This window comes from Rhinopithecus roxellana, chromosome 11 (genome assembly GCF_007565055.1).
Source record: "Rhinopithecus roxellana isolate Shanxi Qingling chromosome 11, ASM756505v1, whole genome shotgun sequence".
Taxonomy (NCBI): Eukaryota; Metazoa; Chordata; class Mammalia; order Primates; family Cercopithecidae; genus Rhinopithecus; species Rhinopithecus roxellana.
The window spans coordinates 76,054,607-76,082,036 of NC_044559.1; the positions used below are offsets into that span (position 1 = coordinate 76,054,607).

General features: G+C 50.8%; 2 protein-coding genes across 2 annotated transcripts; one reads left to right on the top strand and one right to left on the bottom strand.

Moving 5' to 3' along the window:
- Positions 1-307: 307 nt before the first annotated feature.
- On the top strand, positions 308-2,714 carry FRAT2 (FRAT regulator of WNT signaling pathway 2). The gene is given in 2 exon segments (XM_010389571.2): positions 308-1,215; positions 1,217-2,714. Coding segments are annotated over 2 exon segments (741 nt in total). The 5' UTR covers positions 308-624; the 3' UTR covers positions 1,367-2,714.
- Positions 2,715-13,822: 11,108 nt separating this feature from the next.
- FRAT1 (FRAT regulator of WNT signaling pathway 1) lies at positions 13,823-16,501 on the bottom strand. Its single transcript, XM_030941438.1, has one exon. The coding sequence runs from the start codon at positions 16,294-16,296 to the stop codon at positions 15,457-15,459; it is 840 nt and encodes a 279-aa protein (XP_030797298.1). The 5' UTR covers positions 16,297-16,501; the 3' UTR covers positions 13,823-15,456.
- Between the last annotated feature and the right edge of the window lie 10,929 nt (positions 16,502-27,430).

Sequence of the window (27,430 nt, forward strand, 5' to 3'; positions counted from 1 at the left end):
TCCAGCCTCTTCGCTCCCAATTCCCTCCGTCTTTCCCCGCTCCGCCTTCTGGAAGCCGGACCCCCGGCGGCCCACCCCTCCCCCACGCCAGGGGCCGGGAACTGCGGGTGCGCGGGGCGGGAGCCGGGCGGGCCTAGGCGCGGCCGACACGTGGGTAGGGAGGCCGCGGCCCAGGAGGCGGGCCCGGAGTGGGTGTGGGTGTGTCCCTGCGTGGGAGAAACCAACCCCTGCCTCCTCCGAAGCGCCAAGTTCCTACACCGCTTGTCGGGCCCGGGCGGTCGGAAATCAGTCCCCACGCCCCGGACCCCCTCCTGGAGGGACAACGAACACAGACGCGAGACGGCTCCGGCTGACGCCCGAGCCGCCCTGCGCCTCCGCCCCTGCTAGCGCGTCACCCCCGCCCCGGCGCGGTGGTAGCGCCCGGCGTGACGTCACCTATTGTTTACAAATCAACCGGAGCCGGCAGGATTCTGGCTCCCGCGGCGGCAGTCGCGCGGCTGGAGTGCCTGGCGGGCTCCAGCTTCCGCGTCCGCCCCTGGCCCGGCTTCGCCCGCAGCCCCGCGCCCGCGGGCAACCAAGTCCCCAGCGACGCCCGCACAGCTCCGGGTGTCAGGACGGGGGGCCATGCCGTGCCGGAGGGAGGAGGAAGAGGAAGCCGGCGAGGAGGCGGAGGGGGAGGAAGAAGAGGAGGACAGCTTCCTCCTGCTGCAGCAGTCGGTGACGCTGGGCAGCTCGGGCGAGGTGGACCGGCTGGTGGCCCAGATCGGCGAGACGCTGCAACTGGACGCGGCGCAGGACAGCCCGGCCTCGCCGTGCGCGCCCCCGGGGGCGCCGCTGCGGGCCCCGGGGTCCCTGGCTGCGGCGGTGCCGGCGGACAAGACCCGGCCCCCGGCGGTACCGCTGCTGCTGCCGCCTGCGTCGGCTGAAACGGTGGACCCGGCGCCCCCTGGGGCCCTGCGCTGCGCCCTGGGGGACCGCGGCCGCGTGCGGGGACGCGCCGCTCCCTACTGCGTGGCCGAGCTCGCCGCAGGCCCCAGCGCGCTGCCGGGGCCGTGCCGGCGAGGATGGCTCAGGGACGCGGTCACCTCCCGCCGCCTGCAGCAGCGACGATGGACCCAAGCCGGGGCACGCGCCGGCGACGACGACCCGCATCGGCTCCTGCAGCAGCTGGTGCTTTCGGGAAACCTCATCAAAGAAGCCGTGCGGAGGCTCCAACGAGCCGTCGCCGCGGTTGCAGCCACGGGCCCCGCAAGCGCCCCTGGGCCCGGGGGAGGCTGCAGCAGACCAGACCCCATTGCCCTGCAGCCCTCAGGCTCCTTGCTCTGACCCAGGCCTCCTGGAGGAGAAAGTGGAGGCCGCTGCGTAGACCCAACAGCGTCCAGTTCCTACTAACTATGAGCTGACGCCGACGTCGCCAGCCTGGGAGCGACCACTTTGGCTGCGGGGAGGCGCGTGGGGAGAGATCTCAAGCCGCCAGAAGTTTACCAGCTGCGGCGAGGCCGTCGGAGAAAACTTAAGCGTGGAGAAATGCGTGCGCCAGGGTGCGTCCGTGGGGCATGAGAATTTCCCGGGCCATCCAAGCCCAAGGACCTGGGATAAACTGGGAGAACTATGGCAGCTACTTGCATCGACGTGTACCTCACTTAGCCCTTGGGGGCGTCGTGAGCTTGGATTGTTTAAAGAGGGCTCAGGGGCAGGCATCGCGATGGCTTTATAACAATACTTGAAAACTAACGACACGCATACATTTTCTTGTTATTTTCCTGTGGAGGAACTTAGTGAAAGTGGTGCTACAATTGCTGTGCAAAGAAATTCCAGAGGGGAGAAGAATGTAAAAGTTTGGTGGTGGGTGGGTTGGCATTGCCCCTTTATCCCACCAATTCCGTGGCTGGTGAACGTAGGAGATGTGAACTCCAGTTAAGGGACTGGAGGGAGGTGAAGAATTTTGCAGGTGGGAGAGTTGGATTTGAATGTGGACTTGTAAATGACTTGACCTTGCCACCTGTGGTCAAGGTCACGGTTTGCTGTGGGCTTCCTGGGAGACCTTACTCACTCGGAGTCTTATTTCTCTTGCTCCAAGAAGAGCCCTGTCGGTGCTTTACCACCACTTGGAGTCTCCCGAGGACACAAACAGGCAGAGAGGGATGTGTAGGGAGAGTTCTTTCCTGTTTTCTGTGCTTTCCTCGCCGGCTTCCAGGACTCCCGGTAGGCCACTCATGGCCATGCCAGGAACTTTCTCAGAAACAGTCATAAACAATCTCTTGAGTCTCTCCTGTCCTCCCAGCTGAGCTTTCTTATTCCACTCTTTCTGGTGTCTATAGGAATGCATGAGAGACCCTGGACGTTTTTCTGCTCTCTTCTGGCCCTCCATGGAGCCGTGGGCCTCGGCCTTGGCGGTTCCTCACCCGCACTATTTATTTCCTCCTCCTGTGCCAGCCCTTCTTTTGTGTCTGAAACCGGTTTTAAAATGTGACTCTCCCAGAGGAGATGCCGCTGGCTGTACCCTTGTGAAACTTGACGGCGCTTTTGTAAGGTGCCACCCCAAAACTTTAAGGTAGCTAAACCAATTTTTAAAAGATTCAATGGCTTGTTCATCCTCCAGATGTAGCTATTGATGTACACTTCGCAACGGAGTGTCTGAAATTGTGGTGGTCCTGATTTATAGGATTTCATAATTAAAATGTCTACTGAATAAATTTGGCTTTTGTTTTGGAGCACGGTTTGGCATTTTGGTGGAAGGTGGGAGGGGGCAGAAAAGCATATAGGGATGTTCTTAATAATGAAGAGGGCACTTGGACTAAATAGGGGGACCTGGACAAATGGTTTGGGCCAATGCCGCTGGGCACAGAATCCTAGTGGAGCCACAGTACTTGAGTGCTTCTGAGTTTTTGTTCCACAAGATCCGAAAATTAGGTCCAGGTTTTTAGAAGTTGCAAGATGGGCTTCCACTCCCTTTGTGGAAAGATGAGGTATTCTAGAAACGCTTTCTGGGCTGGAGAGCAAAGAGGTGCTGTGGTGGAGGGAGGTGGATTTTCATCTGGACGTTTTTGTGCAAAATGGGGAGGGCACAGGCGAAGCCAGCCTGGTTTCCCCTTTGAGACTGACCTAGTCTTGAGCTATGGCCTTGGGAGAGAAAAACAGGGTTTTACAGCAGTGTGTTTAGTAGTTGTAAAATGGCTTAGTTTGAGCAGTCGGGGGTTAGATTTGACTGAAGTAGCCCTCCTCCTCTCCTCATTCTCTCTCTGCCCTGTCTTCCCAGACGTAGACCCCTTGCTGAATCCCTTCCTAGTTCCTGCCTTGCCCTTTTCTCTTTTTAATTTAATTTTATTATTTTGAGATGGTGTCTTACTCTGTAACCCAGGTTGGAGTACAGTGGCACAATCTTGGCTCACTGCAGCCTCAACCTCCTGGACTCAAACAGTCCTCCCACCTCAACCTCCTGAGTAGCTGGGACTACAGGCTCATACGACCATGCCAGGCTAATTTTTTATATTTTTAGTAGAGATGGGGTCTCACTGTCTTGCCCAGGCTGGTCTTGAACTCTTAAACTCAAGTGATCTGCCTGCCTTGGCTTCCCAAAGTGCTGGGATTAAAGGCGTGAGCCACCACACCTGGCCCCTGCCTTACCCCTTCCTTGCCCAGCTCTACTAACCACCCCCCAGGGAACCTCTCCTGCTCAGCACACTCCCAGGGCTGGGGCTGCAGAGGGAAGGCTGATGCTCAGTTGACTCAGCCCTTTCTGCTCACCCACTGTGTCATGCTGGGCAAGTCAGACTCTTGAGTTTTTCCCTTGTGATTTGTAAAACAATAGCATTTAATAGGGGAGTTGGAAGGGTTAAATGAGGACTTGAAGGGGATACTTCATTGCTCAAAAAGTGATAGCTGCTCATTCTTGGTACTACCACATGGCTTTATGTGCCATGAAGTAAGCACTATTTTTCCATCTTACAGATAAGGACTACAGACAATGGGAAGAGACCTATAGGATCTTGAGTGTTTCTCTGCTTGCCTAGGTAGAGAGGGAGCTGATCCCTGTTATGGGCAGGCACCCTGGTTCCTGGTTGGCACCTTTTACAAGACTTTTTTTTTTTTTTTTTTTTTGAGATGGAGTCTCGCTCTGTCGCCTGGCCGGAGTGCAGTGATGTGATCTGGGCTCACTGCAACCTCCATCTCCTGGGTTCAAGTGATTCTCCTGCCTCAGCCTCCCAAGTAACGGGGACTACAGGTGCGTGCCACCACACACAGCTAATTTTTGTATTTTTAGTAGAGATGGGGTTTTACCATGTTGGCCAGGATGGTCTCGATCTCCTGACCTCGTGATCCGCCCACCTTGACCTCCCAAAGTGCTGGGATTACAGGCATGAGACACCACACTCTGTTTTGTTTTGTTTTGTTTTGTTTTGTTTTGAGACATGGTCTTGCTCTGTCCCCAGGCTGGAGTGCAGTGGCATGATCTTGGCTCACTGGAGCCTCCACCTCCTGGGTTCAAGCAATTCTCCTGCCTCAGCCTCCCAAGTAACTGGGATTACAGGCACCCGCCACCACTCCTAGCTAACTTTTGTATTTTTAGCAGAGATGGGGTTTCACTGTGTTGCCCTGGCTGGTCTCAAACTGCTGACCTCAAGTGATCCACCCGCTTTGGCCTCCCAAAGTGCTGGGATGACAGGCATGAGCCACCGTGCCTGGCCCTACTTTGCTTTTTACAATGGTGAAAGGTAGGAATTATTGGTGGTAGAGCAGAATCAGAACTCAGGGCACTTAAGTTGGTCCTCTTGCCCCCTGTCTGAGCCTACACACAATGCTCTTCTCACACACCCCACCTCTTGCTACTGATCCAGCCATTTGCAGAGCCTGTGGAGAGCCTAGGCCTGGGGAAGTGTCTTTGTCTAGGAGGCAATGGCCATTTCCAAGGTGCTGCAGCTTGGGATAGCCCATTCCTAGTATTCTTAGCTCAGGAATGATTTTGGCTAGGATATCCCTAACCCCTTGTAGTGGAAGGGCACAGAGTTGAGACAACTTCGTCTTCTGAAGGGGCCCGTGCCCATGTTTCCCTGATAACATTCTGCAAATCTCTAGCCTAGAAGGACCAGAGCAATAGGGAAATAATTAGGAGAAATGGTGTGTGTGGGGGAGGGGGGGTGTTTGGAGAGTTAGGAGTTTCACATGGGAAGTTACAAGGACAGAAGCCTGGTGCCTCATAAATGAGTAGGAGTTGGAGAGGGTTCAGGGCTTAAGATAAAGATTTGGCAGTTAAGACTAAGGGGGTGGGATGGGGTGGGGCACAGAACGGGGCCTGGGAGATGGGCAGTAGTAACCCTAGCTAATGTGCAGTAGTGCCTGCCATGTGCCAGGCTATGTTCTAAGCACCTTTTTTTCTTTCTTTCTTTCTCTTTTATTGACAGTCTCACTCTGTTGCCCAGGCTGGAGTGCAGTGGTGTGATCTCAGCTCACTACAACCTCTGCCTCCCAGGTTCAGATGGTGATTTCAGGTGATTCTCCTGCCTCCAGCCTTCCAAGGAGCTGTAGCTACAGGCAGGCACCACCACACCTAATTTTTTTTTTTTTTTTTTGTATTTTTTTGGCACAGACGGGGTTTTGCCATGTTGTCCAGGCTGGTCTCGAACTTTTGACCTCAAGTGATCCACCTGCCTCGGCCTCCTAAAGTGCTGGGATTATAGGCGTGAGCCACCACACCCAGCCTGTGGGTGCCCGGCCTGTGTTCTAAGCACTTTACAAAGACCCAACTCATCAAATCTCTGTGGGAGGAAGAAGACTACACAAAAGGAACAGACAGAAAATAAAAGTAGAACCAAGAGAAGCCAAGGGAGACTAGGGTGAACAGTAGACGTGTGGAATGTATGTGGGTCCACATGTGCACATAACACAAACACAGCTGTATCTGTAATTGCTATGTATATCCTCTGTAGTCAGGCCACAGAGGTCTGGGGCATATGGAATCAGATCTTATTCAATGACTTTCACTGTCTTTTTTGAATCCTGAAGTTAATTCTCAAGTTCCCTTCATCAGCACCCTTAAGTAGCGTGTTTTGAACATCTGCACTGGATTCCTCCCCTCATTAGCCCAGCTGAAGAAAAGTACTATTTATGGTTCATCAGCGAAAGGGGTTTGTGACTTCAGTGTCTAGGAAAGATTTTCAGGAAAACCTATAGGAAACCGGTTTTCACCAGTCTTAGGCTGTGGAATCTAATTTAGACAGTTACAGAAATGGGCAAAAGGCAGGGCAAAGGTAACAGGATGATAACCAGCTCTTGCTTTTTTTAACCCACCCAAATCAATAAGTCAAACAAACTGCCTGAGCAGCCTATCAAGTAGGGGTTGTGATTTTACCTGCTATGAGTCAGTTAACAGTTGATAAGGGGGAACACTTAAACTCTTTGCTATCACTTTTAGTTTTCATTCCATTATAGTGTCAGCTACAAATAATTCATTCACACAAAAACAACAGAAACATATCCAGCCATCCCAGGCATGAAGGATGCTTTCAGCAGCCAATCTGTCAGGTTCCAGCCACACTGTGGCAGGACAGTTAGTAACATAGGGAGCGTTGTGTGGCATCCACAACCACAGTCCCTCTAAGCCCTGCCCTTCAAACCTGCCCTGGCGGAGGACCCCATACCGTCCCACTCCTCCAGGAACTTAGACCTTTATAGTACCTTCCCTTTGATTTCACCCCCTTTTTTTTTCTTGAGATGGTGTCTCGCTGTGTCACCCAGGCTGGAGTGTAGTGGTGTGATCTCAGCTCAGTGCCACCTCTGCCTCCCGAGTTCAAGCGATTCTCATACCTCAGCCTCCTGAGTAGCTGGAACTACAGGCGTGTGCCACCACGCCCACCTAATTTTTGTGTTTGTAGTAGAGACGGGATTTCACCATATTGGCCAGGTTGGTCTCAAACTCCTGACCTCAAGTGATCCACCCGCCTCGGTCTCCCAAAGTACTGGGATTACAGGATTGAGTGAATCCTTCCCTTGGCCATTTTCCCTTTTTAGCTGTAGTCCCTCTTTTCCCATCTTCAGACTTGTGGGCACCACAACGCATCATCTACGTCCCAAGCACCCCACTTCTTTAGCCTCTGCCAGTCTGTTGAAATTGCCCATTTGTTTGCTCTGCAAATATTTACTAAATACCAGTACCCTGGCGGCTGTTGCTAAATGCAGCTATGTTGCAGGCAGTGGCCTAAGCATTTTTACTAGCATTAGCTCAATCCTCACAACAACCCTATGAGGGGGGGACTTTTTTTTTTTTATCATCGGACTTTGCAACTGAAGGTAAGGTTAGAGAGGTGAAGTTACCTGCCCAAGGTCACAGGAAGGAGCTTTCAAGGAAGGAGCCAGGCAGTCTGGCTCCAGAGCCACGATTTTACAGCTACACAGTACTGTAACTGAGGCCTACCAGTTTTCTTTTGGACACGTCTGGTGTTTTCCTCTTCCTTATCGCCTGGGTGCCTGGGAGCTGTAGCAGCCATTCAGCCGATCTGGCTGACCATCAGTGTTTCCTTTCAGCTCCAGACCACTCCCCATGCCATGAGGCCTGACAATCTGCCTAAAACATCCTCTTCATCTTGCCACTCCTCTTCCATCACAAAATATATAATCTATTGGGAAAGAGAAGACATTCACATATGAGTCCCTGAGATAATTAATAAAATGTGAGAGTGAGAATGAAATGAACTTAAAGGCCACTTCCTGTGAAGAAATTGCAGTTTTCTTTTTCTTTCTTTTTTTTTTTTTTTGGAGATGGAGTCTCACTCTGTCACCCAGGCTGGAGTGCAATGGCATGATCTCAGATCGCTGCAACCTCCGCCTCATGGGTTCAAGTGATTCTCCTGCCTCAGCCTTCCAAGTAGCTGGGACTACAGGCACATGCCACCATGCCTGGCTAATTTTTGTATTTTTAGTAGAGACGGGGTTTCACTATGTTGGCCAGGCTAGTCTCGAACTCTTGACCTCAGGTGATCCACCCGTCTCGGCCTCCCAAAGTGTTGGGATTACCAGACCCGGCCTATTATATGGTTTTCTCAGTGCAGATTATAGATAGGTGTGGACAGGACAGGCAAGTAGAACTTGAGCATTTGAATTTTGGAAAAGGATTGGTTTTCTGATAGGAAATGGGGGAGTTAAGAGCTGTGGCCCCAGGCTGTCTTCACTGCCAACTGCCAACCCTATCCTTTGTGATATTCCTGCTGCCTCTATTCCACCAGTTCCAATCCTGAGCTGCTTTCCAGGCTTAGCTTGGCTCTACCAGTTTTTTCCCTCTCTCTTTTTAGACGCCCATGCTGGAGTGCGGTGGTGTTATCTTGGCTTAGTGTAACCTTCACCTCCTGAGTTCAAGCGATTCTCCTGCCTCAGCCTCCCAAGTAGCTGGGACTACAAGCATGCACCAGCATGCCCAGCTAATTTTTGTATTTTTAGTAGAGACAAGGTTTCACCATGTTGGCCAGGCTGGTTTCGAACTCCTGACCTCAAGTGATCTGCCTGCCTGGGCTTCCCAAATTGTTGAGATTACAGGCGTGAGCCACCGCGCCCGGCCGGCTCCACCCTTATTCTCTTTTTCTACACTTCCCTTAACACTGACCTATGCAACTGGGGTGCATGATCAGAAAACTGGTCTGACCTTCAGAAGAAACAGGTTTGTGCCTATTAAGAGATATTGAAAAAGTCAATAAGAGGGAGGGTTTTCTGCAGAAGACTCTTAAGTGGCCTTAATGCAACATCTCTCAGGAACAATGTTCTGTTTTGTTTATTATTTGCTCTTTGGTTCCCATACTATTTGCTCTTTGGTTTTAATTTAATTTTTACACAACTCTTCAAGGTGCTCTACCCTTACCCACATTTTGCAAATGAGTTCATTGAGCTTACTGAGCCTGTTCCATATCACACAGCCGAGAGTGGAGGGCTGCCTGCAGAGCCCCTACTCTTACCTATTACATCTTTTGGGTGACACTGGTAGGGACAGGTCAATTGCTCTCCCTTCAGTTATGATGGAAAACCAGGAGGAAAATACTCGGAAGAGTTTTGCCCCTTTGCCTGCACCAGTTTTCACAGTGTTCAAGTGGAGTGCACCTCGGAGTGGAAACCTCTCTGAGCTTCCATCTCTAAATGAGGCGGTAGCACCAGACTGCTGAAGGCTGAGCTCTCCGGGGGCTGACGGTCTGTGATTACTGAGCATTGGTAGAAGTGGGGGCTAATTGAGTGAGTTAGTAATTTCGTTGCCAAGGTAACTCTTTCCTGATTGGAAGGAAGGGATCACAGGTTTCAACACAGACTTTGCTAGATAGGAAAGTGGTGTCTGATCTTTGCTCCAGGTTTCTGCATCTAAGCTGGAAAAAAGAAAGAGCAGAAGAGGGTAAAACTTGAATCCAAATATTGTCAGATGTATGCCTAATTTAGATTGAAATCTTGGGGTGGCAGACTCTGGAGTTCTCTGTGAGGTGTGGCATTCTTTTCTCTAAACCCCTTATTTGCCAATGTATGTGTTCACTTTGTTTCATTTCATTTATACCTTTGTTCTCTTATCTCACCCAGGCCATTTTCTATTTTTTTTTTTTTTTTTAGACGGAGTCTCGCTCTGTCGCCCAGGCTGGAGTGCAGTGGCCAGATCTCAGCTCACTGCAAGCTCCGCCTCCCGGGTTTACGCCATTCTCCTGCCTCAGCCTCCCAGGTAGCTGGGACTACAGGCGCCCGCCACCTCGCCCGGCTAGTTTTTTTATATTTTTTAGTAGAGACGGGGTTTCACCGTGTTAGCCAGGATGGTCTCGATCTCCTGACCTTGTGATCCGCCTATTTCGGCCTCCCAAAGTGCTGGGATTACAGGCTTGAGCCACTGCGCCTGGCCCACCCAGGCCATTTTCTGTGGCCAGCTGTCTTCATAGGATGCTGAACATTTTGTAAGGAAATGGCATTCCCTAACTCAGCCTAGGAACTTGGAGCACAATTTTCCGGGGTTCCGATGGCGGGGTCACCAATTTGGGCAACTGCAGAGATGTCATTCCCATGGTAGCCTATGTGCAGAGTTATGCAGTGAACAATATTGGACCATGTTTGATGATATGGAGCCATTGGAAAGAGCCCTGAGTTGGGAGCTGGGAGACCTAGGTTCTAGACTTTGCTAGGCCTCTGGCTTCATAAACAACATTGGTAGGTCATTCTGCCCTGCTCACTTCCTTGGACTGTTTTTCCACCTATAAAATGGTCCAATATGACTTTTTTTTTTTTTTTTTTTTTTTTTTTGAGACAGAGTCTTTGCTCTATTGCCCAGGCTGGAGTGCAATGGTGAGATCTCGGCTCACTGCACGCTCTGCCTCCTAGATTCAAGCGATTCTCCTGGCTGAGCCTCCTAGTAGCTGGGATTACAGGTGCCCACCACCACGTCCAGCTAATTTTTGTATTTTTAGTAGAGATGCGGTTTCCCCATTTTGGCCAGGCTGGTCTCTTGACCTCAGGTGATCCACCTGCCTTGGCCTCCCAAAGTGCTAAGATTACAGGCATGAGCCACCACATCTGCCCCAATATAACTTTTAAAATACTTTATGTAAATCCTGGCTGGGTGAGGTGGCTCACACTTGTAATCCCAGCACTTTGGGAGGTTGAGGCAGGTGGATTGCTTGAGCCCAGGAGTTTGAGAACAGCCTGGGCCACATGGCAAAACCTTGTCTCTATAAAAAGTTTTAAAATTAGCCGAGCATGGTGGCATGCGCCTGTAGTAGTCCAATTACTCAAGAGGTGGGAGGATCGCTTGAGTCCAGGAGGTAGAGGTTGCAGTAAGCTGAGATCTCACCATTGCACTCCTGGGTGACTGACTGAGACCCCATCACAAACAAACAAATAAACCCCGCACTTTATATAAATCCTGACTTACTGCAAAAAATAGATTTTGGGGTGAACAGTAAAACTTGGCAGGATCTAAAAAAAAAAAAAAACAGGCCGGATGCGGTGGCTCACGCCTATAATCCCAGCACTTTGGGAGGCCGAGGCAGGCGGATCACCTGAGGCTAGGAGTTCAAAACCAGTCTGGGCAACATGGTGAAACCCCGTCTCTAAAATTATACAAAAATTAGCTGGGTGTGATGGTGGGTGCCTGTAATCCCAGGTACTCGGGAGACTGAGGCAGGAGAATCACTTGAACCCCGGAGGCGGAGCTTGCAGTGAGCCAAGATCACACCATTGCACTCCCACCTGGGCAACAGAGTGAGACTCTGTCTCAAAAATAAATAAATAAAATAAAAAATAAAAACACAGATGGTTACTGGATTATAGTGTGTTTAGAGTGCTAAAGTGCCTTATCTTGAGAGGCTTTAGTTTTTTCCAGTTTTCCTTTTTTGGGAGGGGGTTGTACTGCATGGGCCCTAAGGTTGAGTCTGACCTTAACCCGTCATTCTTATTACAAGAAACTATGCACAGGCCGGGCGCGGTGGCTCATGCCTGTAATCCCAGCACTTTGGGAGGCCGAGACGGGCGGATCACAAGGTCAGGAGATCGAGACCATCCTGGCTAACACAGTGAAACCTCGTCTCTACTAAAAAATACAAAAAACTAGCCGGGCGAGGTGGCGGGCGCCTCGTCCCAGCTACTCGGGAGGCTGAGGCAGGAGAATGGCGTAAACCCGGGAGGCGGGGCTTGCAGTGAGCCGAGATCCGGCCATTGCACTCCAGCCTGGGCGGCAGAGCGGGACTCCGTCTGGGAGGCGGGGGGGGGGGGAAGAAACTATGCACAGGCAGTGCAGTGACATCAAATCATAGCCTATTTAAGGATGGAAAGCCCTGGATTGCTCATAACCCCTTGACCTTGGATAAATCCCACGTCAACTAAGAATGGGAACTGGGGACTTCAGGGCTACTCCCATGCCAGGGGACATCAGCACTTGGCCACTTTCCCCTCGTGCTCAGCGCCCAGAGGTGGTGCCCATTGCACTCTGGGGGCTCCTTTTCCTCAGTTTGTATTAGAGCCTCCATAGTTACCCTTCCCATGCTGGAGAACACTGGACTGAGGTCCCCACAGCCCTTTCTGGGCATGTTGTGGGAAATGGCAGGCTTGGTGTGTTCTGAAGGTAATCCTCAGAGACCATCAGCATCTGAGTGTGAATTTGAGAAAATGGGGCATTGAACCAAAAAGGGAGTTAGAAAATCAGGACTCAAAGTCAAAACTACTCCAGAAAGCAGATTTGGGATCATGGCATGCTCTTGTTTTGTAGGAAAATGAGGACACTTGGGACACAGTCACCTGGGAAGGAAGGGGTAGGGATTAGATACTGTTTATCTCCAGCATGTGCCAGTCACCATATGCCTTTTAATTTTTTTTGAGGCAGGGTCTTGCGCTGTCACCCAGGTGGGAGTGCAGTGGCTCGATCATAGCTCACTACTGCCTCAAACTCCTAGGCTCAAGCAATCCTCCTGCCTCATTTATTTATTTAATTTATTTTTTTGAGACGGAGTCTCGGTCTGTCACCCAGGCTGGAGTGCAGTGACCGGATCTCAGCTCACTGCAAGCTCCGCCTTCCAGGTTTACACCATTCTCCTGCCTCAGCCTCCCGATTAGCTGGGACTACAGGCGCCCGCCACCTCCCCCGGCTAGTTCTTTTTTTGTATTTTTTAGTAGAGGCGGGGTTTCACTATGTTAGCCAGGATAGTCTCGATCTCCTGACCTCGTGATCCGCCCGGTCTCGGCCTCCCAAAGTGCTGGAATTAGAAGCTTGAGCCACCGTGCCCGGCCTTATTTATTTATTTTTTTGAGACAGAACCTCACTCTGTCACCCAGGCTGGAGTGCAATGGCACGATCTTGGCTCACTGCAACCTCCACCTCCCAGGTTCAAGCGATTCTCCTGCCTCAGCCTCCTGAGTAGCTGGGATTACAGGTGTGCACCACCACGCTCAGTTAATTTTTGTATTTTTAGTAGAGACAGGGTTTCACCATGTTGGTCAGGCTGGTCTTGAACTCCTGACCTCATGATCCGCCCTCGGCCTCCCAAAGTGCTGGGATTACAGGTGTGAGCCACTGTGCCTGGCCATTTATTTATTTATTTTTGGAGAGATGAGGTCTCACTATATTGCCCTGGCTGGTCTTGAACTTCTGCGCTCCAGCAGTCGTCAACTTTAGCCTCCGAAAGTGCTACTAGGATTACAGGTGTAAGCTGTCGGGCCTGGCCCACCTTTTAGTTCATTATGCCGGTTGTATGGATGAGGAAACTGAAGCCCCAGAGGTAGAGCAACTTGTCCAAGGTTCCCTTCCCACTTTAGAAGTGGACTTAAAATCTGGGTACTCTTTCCTCAGAGGGAGGAAATTAGCTCCTTCCATGAGGGAACAGACTGAAGTAAGTCAGAACTATACCGATAGACATGGGCTGTTATGTCACTGCTTAGGGACAGAATGGTATAAATGTGCCGGGGCAAAGAGGAATCTTTTGTAAGTTTCCACCCAGCTTTCCTACCACCAGGCTCGTGTTGTGAGCAGCCCCCTAATCAAGAGCTGCCCCAGCCTTAAGGCCCACCTTGTGGAACAAGTGCACTTAATGGCCATAGTAGAAAGAAAAGAAAAAAAAAAAAAAAGATAAGCCTCCCAGTCTGCAGTGACTGGCTGATCTGATGTCCTTTGCTAATAGAGGCAGCTTTATAACACATCTCCATCACTGACTAGTAATCCAAAAGGCTCTGAGGTTTTAACGAATGGGATTGGTCCAAAACCTGACCTCACTTTCATTTAATTTCATGCCAGCTCCAATACACACCCAGCTGCAGAGACCTTGTCTAGCTAGTGAGCTGCTCAGACACAAAGGCGCTCTAATTACCATCCGCAAGCCAGGCTGACAGGGATTTCAAGTGTTTTCATGTTTATGGAGATCAGAGAAATGTGTTCTGTACATCTTTTTCACCGATGGCAAGTATAAAATAAAACCAAACAAAAAACCCAACACATTTATTCAAAGCAGGCATTTCAGTTAAGTTAAAATCCTATCATCAGGATAGCCACAATTCCAGACACTCCGGTGCGAAGTGTAGATATGTCAGTAGCCACATCTGGATGATGAACAAGCCATTGACTACAAAAACGAGAACAACAACACAGTCTCAGCGCCTTTAGAGTGAACAGTATGTTCCAAGCACTTCACCATGGTTCACAATGGCAAAGCCTGCAGCTTCTCCATTTGGAGGGTCACATTTTCTACTCGGTTTCCTGCACTTACAAAGGCCAGCTGGCATGGCTGGGGGAGGGGCAGAGGGAGGAAATCAACTCCTCTATCCAGGGAATTGCAGCTGTTATTGCAAATGGCCCCGGAGAGCCCATTATAAGCTGCTGTGCTAGGCTGTGTGTCCCTGGAGTGCTCATCACATGGCGTCTCCCTAGCCCCCAACCCAGGCCCCCAGGATCCCAGAGCCACCCGCTTGAGTAGGACAGCAGAGCCAAGTGGGAGAGGAGGAACCCAGGGCTCCGTCTCGGGAGTTTCGGTGAAAGCCCGGAGCGCGGCCAGGGGCGGTGGTCGCCTAGGGAAGCAGACGCCCATCACGTCCGCGCTTTCCCACACCCGCGGTGGCGGCGGCGCGCGTGTCCTCAGGAGACTCCAGCACTTGCAAAAAACACTGCGCTCTTCTCCGAGCACGGGCAGAATCCGGCTACTCTGTCCCGCAACCCAGCGCGTGCCCAGGAAACAGTGACCTTGAACCCGAGGAGAGGCGGGCCGGCTGTGAAAATACACTTTAGAGAGCGCGTGGGGTTCACTCCGCGCCTCTCTACCCTTCCATCACCATTCAATACCCCCCGCCCCCACCTCCTGTCCCCACCCGTGTCGTACAGCCTTTCCCCCACCACTCTGAGAAAGGCAGACAGTTGCAAAGAGAGCGCAGGGGTTAACTCCTATTCAACCCTCAAAGGGTCCCTTCATGGCACCGCGTGTTTGATATTAAGCAGCACCTCCAAAGACACAAGATGGTTTTTTTAAGTGTCGAAAATATTCAAGTCTGGCGGTTTGGGGTGCACCCTGAAATTATCTACTCATGTTCCCCTCCCCCAAAGTGGATCAGGAGCCAGCCCTGAAAAGGTACAGCAAGTAACTGGCATCATCCTCAGTAGTTCCGGCGCACCGCGATACGGAGAAGCGTGAATTGTGGCCACATGGTCGCGGGGCTGGAGGGCACTGAGAGGCTGCGCGGAACTGCACGCTCCGCGGCTAGGTAGGGTCACGCCAAATGAGGAATCCTACTGACTTGTAAGCGGGGTGCGCTCTGTAAAATCTGCCTTACAATAGGGCCAAGTCCTGCATTTCAAATATTTTGGCCCTCAACCCCAGTTACGCGCGAAACATTCGCGATTTTTCTGTTCCTCGTCTTTAGCTTTTTTCTCCCGCTTCCAAAAGCCAGAGTTCTCCACCAGCCTGAGCAGAATTGCAGCCCTCAGGGGAACCCCTTGCCCTCCAGTCTGAGGCTGGCGCTGTGGCCACCCCGGGCGTGTTAGCTGCCAGGGACAAGAACGCCGTCGCCAGTTCTGAGCTGCGCCCTCCCGGAGGCGCCAGGGTCACTGCAGGCCGCGCGAGGGCTGCGAGGTGAAGGGGGTTCATGCACCGGGGCCGACAGAGGTCCCAGGAGCGGGCGTTGGGGAAGCTTTGCACGTAACTGCAGCCGTCGCGAATGAAGCCTTCGCACGGCTTCCTTGATGAGGTTTCCAGAGAGCACTAGCTGCTGCAGGAGCCGGTGCGGGTCGTCGTCGCCTGTGCGGGTTTCTGGTTGGGACCCGCGTCGCTGCTGCAGGCGGCGGGAGGCGGCGGCTCCCCGGAGCCATCCTCGCCGGCACGGACCCGACAGCGGCTGCCGGACGCCCTGCTTGCCAGCATCCGGAGGCCCATCAAAGTTGGCCTGAGGGGGCAGTGGGGACAGCGCGCTGGAGCCTGTGGCGAGCTCCGCCACGCAGTAGGGCGCAGCGCGGCCCCGCACGCGGCCGCGGTCCCCCAGGGCGCAGCGCAGGACCCCAGGGGGCGCCGGGCCCACAGTCTCAGCCGACGCGGGCGGCAGCAGCAGCGGCACCGCCGAGGGCCTGGCCTTGTCCGCCGGCACCGCCGCAGCCAGGGGCCCCGGGGCCCGCAGCGGCGCCCCCGGGGGCGCGCACGGCGAGGCCGGGCTGTCCTGCGCCGCGTCCAGCTGCAGCGTCTCGCCGATCTGGGCCACCAGCCGGTCCACCTCGCCCGAGCTGCCCAGCGCCACCGACTGCTGCAGCAGGAGGAAGCTGTCCTCCTCCTCTTCCTCCCCCTCCGCCTCCTCGCCGGTTTCCTCTTCCTCCTCCCTCCGGCACGGCATGGCCCCCTGTCCGGGCACCCGGAGCTGTGCGGGCGTCGCTGGGGGCTCGGCTGCCGGCGGGTGCGGTGGGCCGCGGCGGAGCGGGCGCGGAGCTGAAGACGATGCCCGGGCCGTGGCCGGGGCCGGGGCCGGGGCCGTGGCAGACGCGGAAGCCGGAGCCCGCCAGTCACTCCAGCCGCGCGCCTGCAGCCGCGGGAGCCGGAATCCTGCCGGCTCTGGTTGATTTGTAAACAATGGGTGACGTCGCGCCGGGCCCTACCACCGCGCCGGGGAGGGGGTGCTGTGCCGCTGGGGGACGGGGCTTCTGCGGGACTGGGGGTCTGGGTGAAGCCGGACTGCCTTCTGAGCGCCTTCGCTCAGGGTGCTGTCTGCAAGGGCGCCCTGGGGACCTGATCCTGGCTCACGCAGTCGGGCGCGATTGGCATTTCCAGAAATGGACACCAGCGTGGACCTTGTTGGTTTCTTCCACACACAAGCACACACACAGTAACACACACACACCGACCCACACACCCCTTCTCTCCGTGCGTCAACTCAACCGGGTTTTAGCGTTTGCGCTTTTGAGGTCCGGCATGCGGGTGTCTGGTGAGGATGGAAAGGAAAGAGAGTCAGGCTAGGGATTTGTAAGGAGATTAGGGAAACGAAACTGACGGGAATGGAAAGGAAGAAGGGGACCTTGTCGTGCGATGGAGGTGGCAGAGTTGGAAATGGCAAAGAAAGGCCACAGATTAATGTTTCTTGATCGAGATCCTGGGCGGATGGGGGACTGGACTGGGGTTGGCATTGCTGGAGAGGAGGAGGTTGCTAGTCTTTTTTGTTTGTTTGTTTTTGAGACGGAGTCTCGCTCTGTCGCCCAGGCTGGAGTGCAGTGGCTTCATCTCCACTCACTACAACCTCGGCCTCCTGGGTTCAAGCAAATCTCCTGCCTCAGCCTCCCGAGTAGCTGGAATTACAGGCGCCCACCACCACGCCCGGCTAATTTTTGTATTTTTAGTAGAGACGGGGTTTCACCATGTTGGCCAGGCTGTTCTCGGACTCCTAACCTCAGGTGATCCACCCGCCTTAGCGTCCCAAAGTGCTGGGATTACAGACGTGAGCCACTGCGCCCGGCCTAGGTTGCTAGTTGCTAGCCGTTTTTTTTTTTTTTTTTTTTTTTTTTTTTTTTTTTTTTTTTGAGACGGAGTTTCGCTCTTGTTGCCACAACCTCCACCTCCTGGATTCAAGCAAGTCTCCTGCCTCAGCCTCCTGAGTAGCTGGGATTACAGGCATGCGTCACCATGCCCGGCTAATTTTGTATTTTTAGTAGAGATGGATGGGGTTTCTCCATGTTGGTCAGGCTGGTCCAGAACTCCCGACCTCAGGTGATCCACTTGCCCCGGCCTCCCAAAGTGCTGGGATTACAGGCGTGAGCCACCGCGCCCTGCCTTTTTTTTTTTTTTTTTTTTTCTTTTTAATTGAGACAGGGTCTCCTTCTTTCACCCAGGCTGGAGTGCAGTGGCACGATGTTGGCTCACATCAAAGGAGTTTTATTCATAAAAGCCAAAAGTGAAATGGCCCAAGTGTTCATCAACAGGTGAATGGACAAGCAACCTATTGTACATTCCCACAGGAGGATGACAGAACACAGTTCAGCAACAAAGAGGACTGAATATTGCTGCATGCCGTAACATGAACGAAGCTTACAAGCAGTATGCTAAGTGAAAGACGCCAGATAGAAGCAGATATACCTCATATGTTTCTGTTTATATGAAGTTCTAGAACAGGGAAAGTAACTTACAGTGGGGAAAACATCAGAAGACTGGTTGCCTTTGAAAAAGGTAGAGCAGGGGCAGGACGGACACTCTGACACTGAACAGACAGAGGGAACTTGCAGGAGAGTGGACATGTTCTTTTTTTTTTTTTTTTTTTTTTTTTTTTTTTTTTTTTGAGGCGAAGTCTCGCTCTGTCGCCCGGACTGGAGTGCAGTGGCCGGATCTCAGCTCACTGCAAGCTCCGCCTCCCGGGTTTGCGCCATTCTCCCGCCTCAGCCTCCCGAGTAGCTGGGACTACAGGCGCCCGCCACCTCGCCCGGCTAGTTTTTTTTTTGTATTTTTAGTAGAGACGGGGTTTCACTGTGTTAGTCAGGATGGTCTCGATCTCCTGACCTCGTGATCCGCCCGTCTCGGGAGTGGACATGTTCTAAATGTTGATATCTTGATTTGGGTTTCACAGGTTTAGGCATGTGTTAAAACTCATTGAGTGGACTGGGCGCGGTGGCTCACGCCTGTAATCCCAACACTTTGAGAGGCTGAGGTGGGTGGATCAGCTGAGGTCAGGAGTTTGAGACCAGCCTGGCCAACATGGTGAAACCCCATCTCTACTAAAAATACAAAAATTAGCTGGGCATGGTGGCTCACGCCTGTAGTCCCAGCTACTTGGGAGGCTGAGGCAGGAGAATCGCTTGGGCCCAAGAGGCAGAGGTTGCAGTAAGCCAAGATTGTGCCACTGCACTCCAGCCTGGGCAACAGAGCGAGATCCTGTCTCAAAAAAACAAAAACAAAAACATAACAAAAAACAACAAAAAGAAAACAATTGTAAATTTTATATGAAGAGAATACATTGTAAAGAAAGATTGAATTCTAGTAATAGACATGCTGATGAGCTTGGAGTGAGGTGTACTGATGTTTGCAATTTATTCCAAAGTACACTAAAATGTGAGAAGGATTAATATAGATGGATTAGAAAGATAGATAGGTAGATATGTGATAAAACATGTATAGTAAAATGTTAATGTTACCATATGACCCATCAATTCTACTTTTAGCTATATACCTGAGAAAATTGAAAACATATGTTCACATAAAAATGTATACACAAATGTTGATAGCAGCATTATTCATGATAGTCAAAAAGTGGAAACAACCCAAATATTCATCAGCTGATAAATGGATGAATCAAAAGTCGTATACTCATACAAAGGAGTATTATTCACCATAAAAAGGAATGAAGTACTGATACATGCTACAAAAAGAATGAATGTTGAAAACATTATGCTGAGTGAATGAAGCCAGACAGGAAAGGCAACATATTGTGTAATTCTATTTATATGAAACATCCAGAATAGACAAATCCATAGAGACAGAAGGTAGATTAGTGGTTGCCAGGGGATGGGAGAAGGGGGGAATTAGGACTAACAGCTAATGGGTAAGAGTTTTCTCTTTGGGGTTATGAAAATGTTTTGAAATTAGTGGTGATGTTTGTGCAACACAATGAATATACAGAACTAAAAACTATTGAAGTGTACACTTTAAAATGTTGAATTTTATGTTACTTACATGAAATATATCTCAATTTAAAAAATACTAGAATCTAGGTGCTGGGTAACAGCATATTTCAATTTTGTTGGCTATTTGAAAAATTTTACAATAAAGTGTTAGAAACAATAAGCCATAGAAAAGGGGAAATTGAGTGACTCAGGCCTGTAATCCCAGCACTTTGGCAGGCCGAGGCGGGCAGATTCCGAGGTCAAGAGATCGAGACCATCCTGGCCAACATGGTGAAACCCCATCTCTACTAAAAATACAAAAATTAGCCGGGCGTGGTGGCGGGCGCCTGTAGTCCCAGCTACTTGGGAGGCTGAGGCAGGAGAATGGCGTAAACCCGGGAGGAGGAGCTTGCAGTGAGCTGGGATCCGGTCACTGCACTCCAGCCTGGGCGACAGAGCGAGACTCCGTCTCAAAAAAAAAAAAAAGAAAAACAAAAGGGGAAATTAGCCTGGGCTGGGTGCGGTGGCTCACGCCTGGCCACCGCGCCTGGCCCCAGGGTTGCTTCTTTACCGGTTCTTTCATTACCTCCCAGCCTTCTAAATGGAGGCTCAGCTGACTGGGGAAGAGGGATGTGTACTGAGAAAATTCAAGAGATTAGTGGACTCGGCCAGGCGCGGTGGCTCACGCCTGTAATCCTAGCAGTTTGGAAGGCCGAGGTGGGTGGATCACGAAGTCAGGAGATTGACACCATCCTGGCTGACACGGTGAAACCCCATCTCTACTAAAAATACAAAAAATAAATTAGCTGAGTATGGCGGCACTCTCCTGTAGTCCCAACCACTAGGGAGGCTGAGGCAGGAGAATGGCTGGAACCTGGGAGGCAGAGGTTGCAGTGAGCCGAGATTGTGCCACTGCACTCCAGCCTGGTGACAGAGTGAGACTCCACCTCAAAACACATACACACACACACACACACACATACACACAAAATTAGCTGGGTGTGGTGGTAGGCGCCTGTAATCCCAGCTACTTGGGGGGCTGAGGCAGGAGAATCGCTTGAACCCGGGAGGTGGAGGTTGCAGTGAGCCGAGATGACGCCCTTGCATGCCAGCCTGGGCAACAAAAGTGAAACTCCATCTCAAAAAAAAAAAAAAAAAAAAAGAGAGAGAGAGATTAGGGGACTCAAACTGAGGTGTTAAGAGATGAGGATGAGATATTAAACACCTCTCAGTAGGCTAGGTGCAGCGGCTCGTATCTGTAATCACAGCAGTTTGGGAGGCTGAGGTGGGCGGATCACTTGAGGTCAGGAGTTCGAGACCAGCCTGGCCAACATGGTGAAATCCCGTCTCTACTAAAAAAAAAAGAAAAAGAAAAAGAAAAAAACAATTAGCCGGGCATGGTGGCAGGCCACTATATTCCCAGCTACTTGGGAGACTGAGGCAGGAGAATCACTTGAACCCAGGGGACAAAGTTTGCAGTGAGTCGAGACTGTGCCATGGCACTCTAACCTGGGTGACACAGTGATATTCCATCTCAAAAAATAAAATAAAATAAACATATTTCAGTAGATTAGCAACTGAGGAAGCCATGGAAGGCAAAAGTTAAAAATGTCTTGAAGCTGCTCACTAGGCAGGAAAGATAAACCACCAGTTTAGACAGTGGGGAGTAGGGGTGGGAATTAGAACAGTTGGGTCTAGAAGCCAGTAGTTAAAATGACTAGGTGGCTTCGGAGCTAGCACTGATGGAGCAGTGTAGAATGTTTTGCTATCTGGTGCAATCTCGGCTCACTGCAGCCTCTGCCTCCTGATTTCAAGGGATTCTCCTGCCTCAGCCTCCTGAGTGGCTGGGATTACAGGCACCTGCCACAATGCCTGGCTCATTTTTGTATTTTTAGTAGAGATGAGGTTTCACCATGTTGGCCAGGCTGTTCTCGAACTCTTAATCTCAAGTAACCTGCCCACCTTGGCCTCTCAAAGTGCTGGGATTACAGGCGTGAGCCACTGCGCCCGGCCTTTTTTTAGTATATTTAACACAGCATTGCCTGAGGATATTTTGTCATTTAAAAAAAGGAGAAAGGTCTCTAGGTTAGGGAGATAGTTCAGAGGGATGCAGCCCTCAGGTTGGAGGCTGGAATAGTATACTGGGTTGAGTAGCTTCCCCTAAATTTCTATCTACTCAGAACCTGTGAGTGTGACCTTATTTGGAAATAGCATCTTTTTTTTTTTTTTTTTTTTTTTTTTTTTTTTTTTTTTTTTTTTTTTTGAGACGGAGTCTCGCTCTGTCTCCCCGGCTGAGTGCAGTGGCCGGATCTCAGCTCACTGCAAGCTCCGCCTCCCGGGTTTACGCCATTCTCCTGCCTCAGCCTCCCGAGTAGCTGGGACTACAGGCGCCCGCCACCTCGCCCGGCTAGTTTTTTGTATTTTTTGGTAGAGACGGGGTTTCACCGGGTTAGCCAGGATGGTCTTGATCTCCTGACCTCGTGATCCGCCCGTCTCGGCCTCCCAAAGTGCTGGGATTACAGGCTTGAGCCACCGCGCCCGGCCGGAAATAGCATCTTTGCGGATGTAATCAAACTAAAAGGAGGTCATACTGGATTAGGGTGGGACCTAATGAAGGGACTGGTATCCTTATAAAAAGAAGGAAATTTGGACACAGACACATGAGGAGAATACCATGTGGCAATATGTCAAGCATGTTGCCACAAACCAAGAAACACCAAAGGCAGAGAAGCATGGGGTTATTTTTTATGGTTACAGCTCAGGCTGGCAGCTCGGTGATTGAGAACCTCTGTGATGGATGTTGGTTCATGATAGGTGCAGCCAGATCTACCATTAGAACAGGAATCAAGTGTGAAGAGGCCAAGCGCAGGGCTCATGCCTGTAATCCCAACACTGGGAGGCTGAGGCAGGGGTATCACTTGAGCCCTAGAGTTGGAGACCAGTCAACATAATGAGACCCGGTCTCTATCCCCTGCAAAAGAACAAAGAGATGGGAAGACAAAGGGTCAATAAATCTCTCATGGGGTGTATGTGTGTGTCTGTGTGTGTGTATGCATATATATATAGATAGACAGATAGATATACATTTTTTTGAGACAGGGTCTTACTCTGTTGCTTAGGCTAGAGTGCAATGGCACAATCATGGCTCACTGTAGCCTCCACCACATGTGCTCAAATAATCCTCCCACCTTAGCCTCCCAAAGCTGTAACCACAGGTGTGCACCACCACACCCGGCTAATTTTTGTGATTTTTTTTGTAGAGATGGAGTTTCCTGATGTTGTCCAGTCTGGTCTTGAAGTCCTGGGCTCAAGTGATCTGCTCAGCCCAACCTCCCACAGTGCTGGGATAATAGGCATGAGCCACCGTGCCCGGCCCCCTCATGGTATGTTGATCATAGGTAAAAGATGGCCATGTTAGGACCAAGTCTCAGGGACCATGATGATGACTCCATGTAGGCTGAAGCAGTTAGTGCTCCCATTTCTGGGACTGTGCCATCCTTGCTACCTGAGTGGCAATGGGAATGGAAGAGTAGATGCTCAAACTTGCCGCATGATTGCTTATAGGTGTCTGGAGGAGGCAGTGTTTTTTTTTCTTTTTCTTTTTTTTTTTTTGAGATGGAGTCTTGCTCTGTCACCCAGGCTGGAGTGCAGTGGTGTGATCTTGGCTCACTGCAGAGGAGGCAGTCTTAGATCCGCCAAAGCATGGTGTCCATATGGATGCCTGGGACAGCTGTAGTATCGACAGAGCTGTAAGTCAGGAGACACATGGTTGGATACCATCATTCAGTGTTTTTTTTTTTTTTTTTTTTTTTTTTTTTTTTTTGAGACGGAGTCTCGCTGTGCCCGCAGACTGGAGTGCAGTGGCGCGATCTCGGCTCACTGCAAGCTCCACCTCCCGGGTTCACGCCATTCTCCTGCCTCAGCCTCCCGAGTAGCTGGGACTACAGACGCCCGCTGCTACTCCTGGCTAATTTTTTTGTATTTTTAGTAGAGATGGGGTTTCACTGTGTTAGCCAGGATGGTCTCGATCTCCTGACCTCGTGATCCGCCCACCTTGGCCTCCCAAAGTGCTGGGATTACAGGCGTGAGCCACCGCGCCCGGCTGTTTTTTTTTTTTTTTTTAAGACCAGTCTCACTCTGTCGCCCAGGCTGGAATGCAGTGGCTCAGTCATGGCTCACTGCAGCCTCAACTTCCCAGGCTCCAGTGATCCTCCCACCTCAGTCTCCCTTACTAGGGAGACTAGGGTAGAACTCCGGTAGCTGGACTACAGGCACTCACCACCATGCCTGGATAATTTTTGTATGTTTTGTAGAGACAAAATCTCACCATCTTGCTAGGCTTCGGTATTTTTTTTTTTTTATTCTAGTTTTACTTATTTGAGTAGATAATACAGCCACATGGTTCAAAAGTCAAAAGGCAAACTATACTACATGTGTTGTGTGTCTTTTCAAAGATAGTTTATTTATTTATAGTCTGCCTCCATTGTTACACAAGTAGTAGCTATAGCAGAAGCTGCTGTTTGCCTCCCAAAAACTGTTCTCCTCTTTAATAAACCCCAAATTGTAGCTGTACCAGAGCCATAAGACTCATTTGTCATCCTCTCTTTCAGCCAAATGGGGCCATGTGATTAAGTTCTGGTCAATGAAATATAAGTGGGATATATATACATATACACACACACACACACACACACACACACACACATATATATATATATATATATATATATATATATTTTTGAGACGGAGTTTCGCTTTTGTTGCCCAGGCTGGAGTGCAATGGCTTGATCTCGGCTCACCACAGCCCTTGCATCCCGGGTTCAAGCGATTCTCCTGCCTCAGCCTCCCGAGTATCTGGGATTATAGACATGCTGCCACCATGCCCGGCTAATTTTGTATTTTTAATAGAGACGGGATTTCTCCCTGTTGATCAGGCTGGTCTCTAACTCCGGACCTCAGGTGATCTGCCCGCCTCGGCCTCCCAAAGTGCTGGGATTGCAAGCATGAGCCACCACGCCCAGCCAAGTGGGCCATATTATGTGACACCTTTGTAAAGTCACCCTGTGAGGAAGGGGGCAAGCCTGTCTCTTTTTCTTTTATTTTGTTGCCGGGGTCTTTCGAAAGCCCCAAACATGGTCCTGGATTGCCTACCTCTGGATCTTTTTTTTTGAGATGGAGTTTTTGCTCTCGTTGCTGGAGTTTAGTGGCCTGATCTCAGCTCACTGCAACCTCCACCTCCCTGGTTCCAGCCATTCTCCCACAGGTGCACCACCACACTCAGTGAACTTTTTGTATTTTTAGTAAAGACGAGATTTCATCATATTGGCCAGGCTGGTCTTGAACTCCTGACCTCAGGTGATCTGCCTGCCTTGGCCTTCCAAAGTGCTGGGATTACAGGCATGAGCCACCGTGCTTGGCCCTGTTTGTTTGTTTTTAAAAATACATTTTTTGCATTCAGCTTTTGGCTCGGAAGAGGCCAAGGTGCAACTTTCTTTGGTTATCCTGAATCTGGGTTCATCCAACACCAGGCGCCTCTACCATGCCACCGAAGTTCGACCCCAACAAGATTAAAGTCGTATACCTGAGGTGCACTGGGGGTGCAGTCGGTGCCACTTCTTCACTGGCCCCCAAGATCGGCCCCCTGGGTCTGTCTCTAAAAAAGGTTGGTGATGACATTGCCAAGGCAAGGGGTGACTGGAAAGTCCTGAGGATTACAGTGAAACTGAACATTCAGAAGAGATGGGCCCAGATTGAGGTGGTGTCTTCTGCCTCTGCCCTGATCATCAAAGCTCTCAAGGAACCATCAAGAGACAGAAGAAACAGAAACACATTAAACACAGTGGGAATATCACTTTTGTTGAGATCGTCAACATTGCTTGACAGAGGTGTCACCAATCTTTAGCCAGAGAACTCTGGAAATATTAAAGAAATCCTGGGGGCTGGGCGTGGTGGCTCGCGCCTGTAATCCCAGCACTTTGGGAGGCTAAGGCAGGCGGATCATGAAGTCAAGAGATCGAGACCATCCTGGCTAACATGGTGAAATCCCATCTCTACTAAAAATACAAAAAAAAAAAAAAAAAAGAAAGAAAAAGTAGCCGGCTATGGCGGCATGCGCTTATAGTCCCAGCTGCTGGGGAGGGGAGGCTGAGGCAAGAGAATGGCGTGAACCCAGGGAGGCGGAGCTTATGGTGAGCCCAGATCGCGCCACTGCACTCCAGCCTGGGTGACAGAGCAAGACTCCATCTCAAAAAAAAAAAAAAGAAATCCTGGGAAGTCCCTAGTCTGTGGGCTGTAATGTTGATGGCTGCCACCCTCATGACATCATAGATGACATCAACAGTGGTGCTATGGAATATGCCCAGCTAGCAAAGAAGCACAAAACAAAATATTTCAATAGAGGATCATGTGAGCAAAAAATACCAAACAAACTTTTTTTTGGTTGGCTGCGGTGACTCATGCCTGTAATCCCAGCACTTTGGGAGGCCGAGGCAGGTGGATCATGAGGTCAGGAGTTCGAGACCAGCCTGAACCACATGGTGAAACCCCATCTCTACTAAAAATACAAAAATTAGCCGAGCGTGGTGGTATGCACCTGTAATCTCAGCTACTCAGGAGGCTGAGGCAGGAGAATTGCTTGAACCCGGGAGGCAGAGGTTGCAGTGAGCTAAGATTGCACCACTGCACTCCAGTTTGGGCGACAGAGCGAGACTGTCTCAAAAACAACAACAACAACAACAACAAACATTTTTAAAAATACAAAAATTGCCGGGCGCGGTGGCTGAAGCCTGTAATCCCAGCACTTTGGGAGGCCGAGACGGGCGGATCACGAGGTCAGGAGATCGAGACCATCCTGGCTAACACGGTGAAACCCCGTCTCTACTAAAAAATACAAAAAACTAGCCGGGCGAGGTGGCGGGCGCCTGTAGTCCCAGCTGCTTGGGAGGCTGAGGCAGGAGAATGGCGTGAACCCGGGAGGCGGAGCTTGCAGTGAGCTGAGATCCGGCCACTGCACTCCAGCCCCGGCTACAGAGTGAGACTCCGCCTCAAAAAAAAAAAAAAAAAATACAAAAATTATCCGGGCATGGTGGCGTGTGCCTGTAGTCCCAGCTACTTGGGAGGGTGAGACAGGAGAATCACTTGAACCTAGGAGGCGGAGGTTACAGTGAGCGGAGACTGCGCCACTGCACTCCAGCATGGGCGACAGAGCGAGACACCCCTCACACACACAAAAAAGTATACAACTCAATGGTTCTTAGATATTTACAGAGTTGTGTAACCGTAATCTAATTTTAGAACATTTGCATCACTCCCAAAAGCAACTTTGTACCCACTAGCTACATTGGATATTTATTTTATTCCTGGACCCTGAAAATTGCTTTAAAGATATTATATCATTTAGTCTTCCAAAAACCTCTGAATTTGGTATATTATTTCTTTTCATGGATAGGAAAACCAAGGCCCAGAAATAAGTAAACTTGCCCAGAATTACACAAACTTCTAGTGCCAGAGCCAGGATTCAAACTCAGTTTTGATTGATGCCAAAGCCTGCCCTTCTCAAACCATTACCCAGATGCCATAACCCAGTCTCTGGAATCTGGTCTTTTAGTTCTGCCTTATTATGTTCCTCAAGGCACACTGATTCTTTCTTCAGTGCCTCAGCTGGTGGTTCTATTTCAGTCCCACTGCCCGATGCCCTTAATGTTTTTTTGGCCAGGTTCATGCGTCTTGGGTTGGAGCCCCAGCCTCTTTCCCTTTAATCCACTCTTCTGACAGATCAACTTCCTAATGCCCAACCCTGCTCAGGTTACCCACCGCCTCCCCTCTGAACAGGTCCACATGGCCTCTGGAGTAAACTCCTCCACTCCTTAACACAGTGTCCAGAACTCTCAA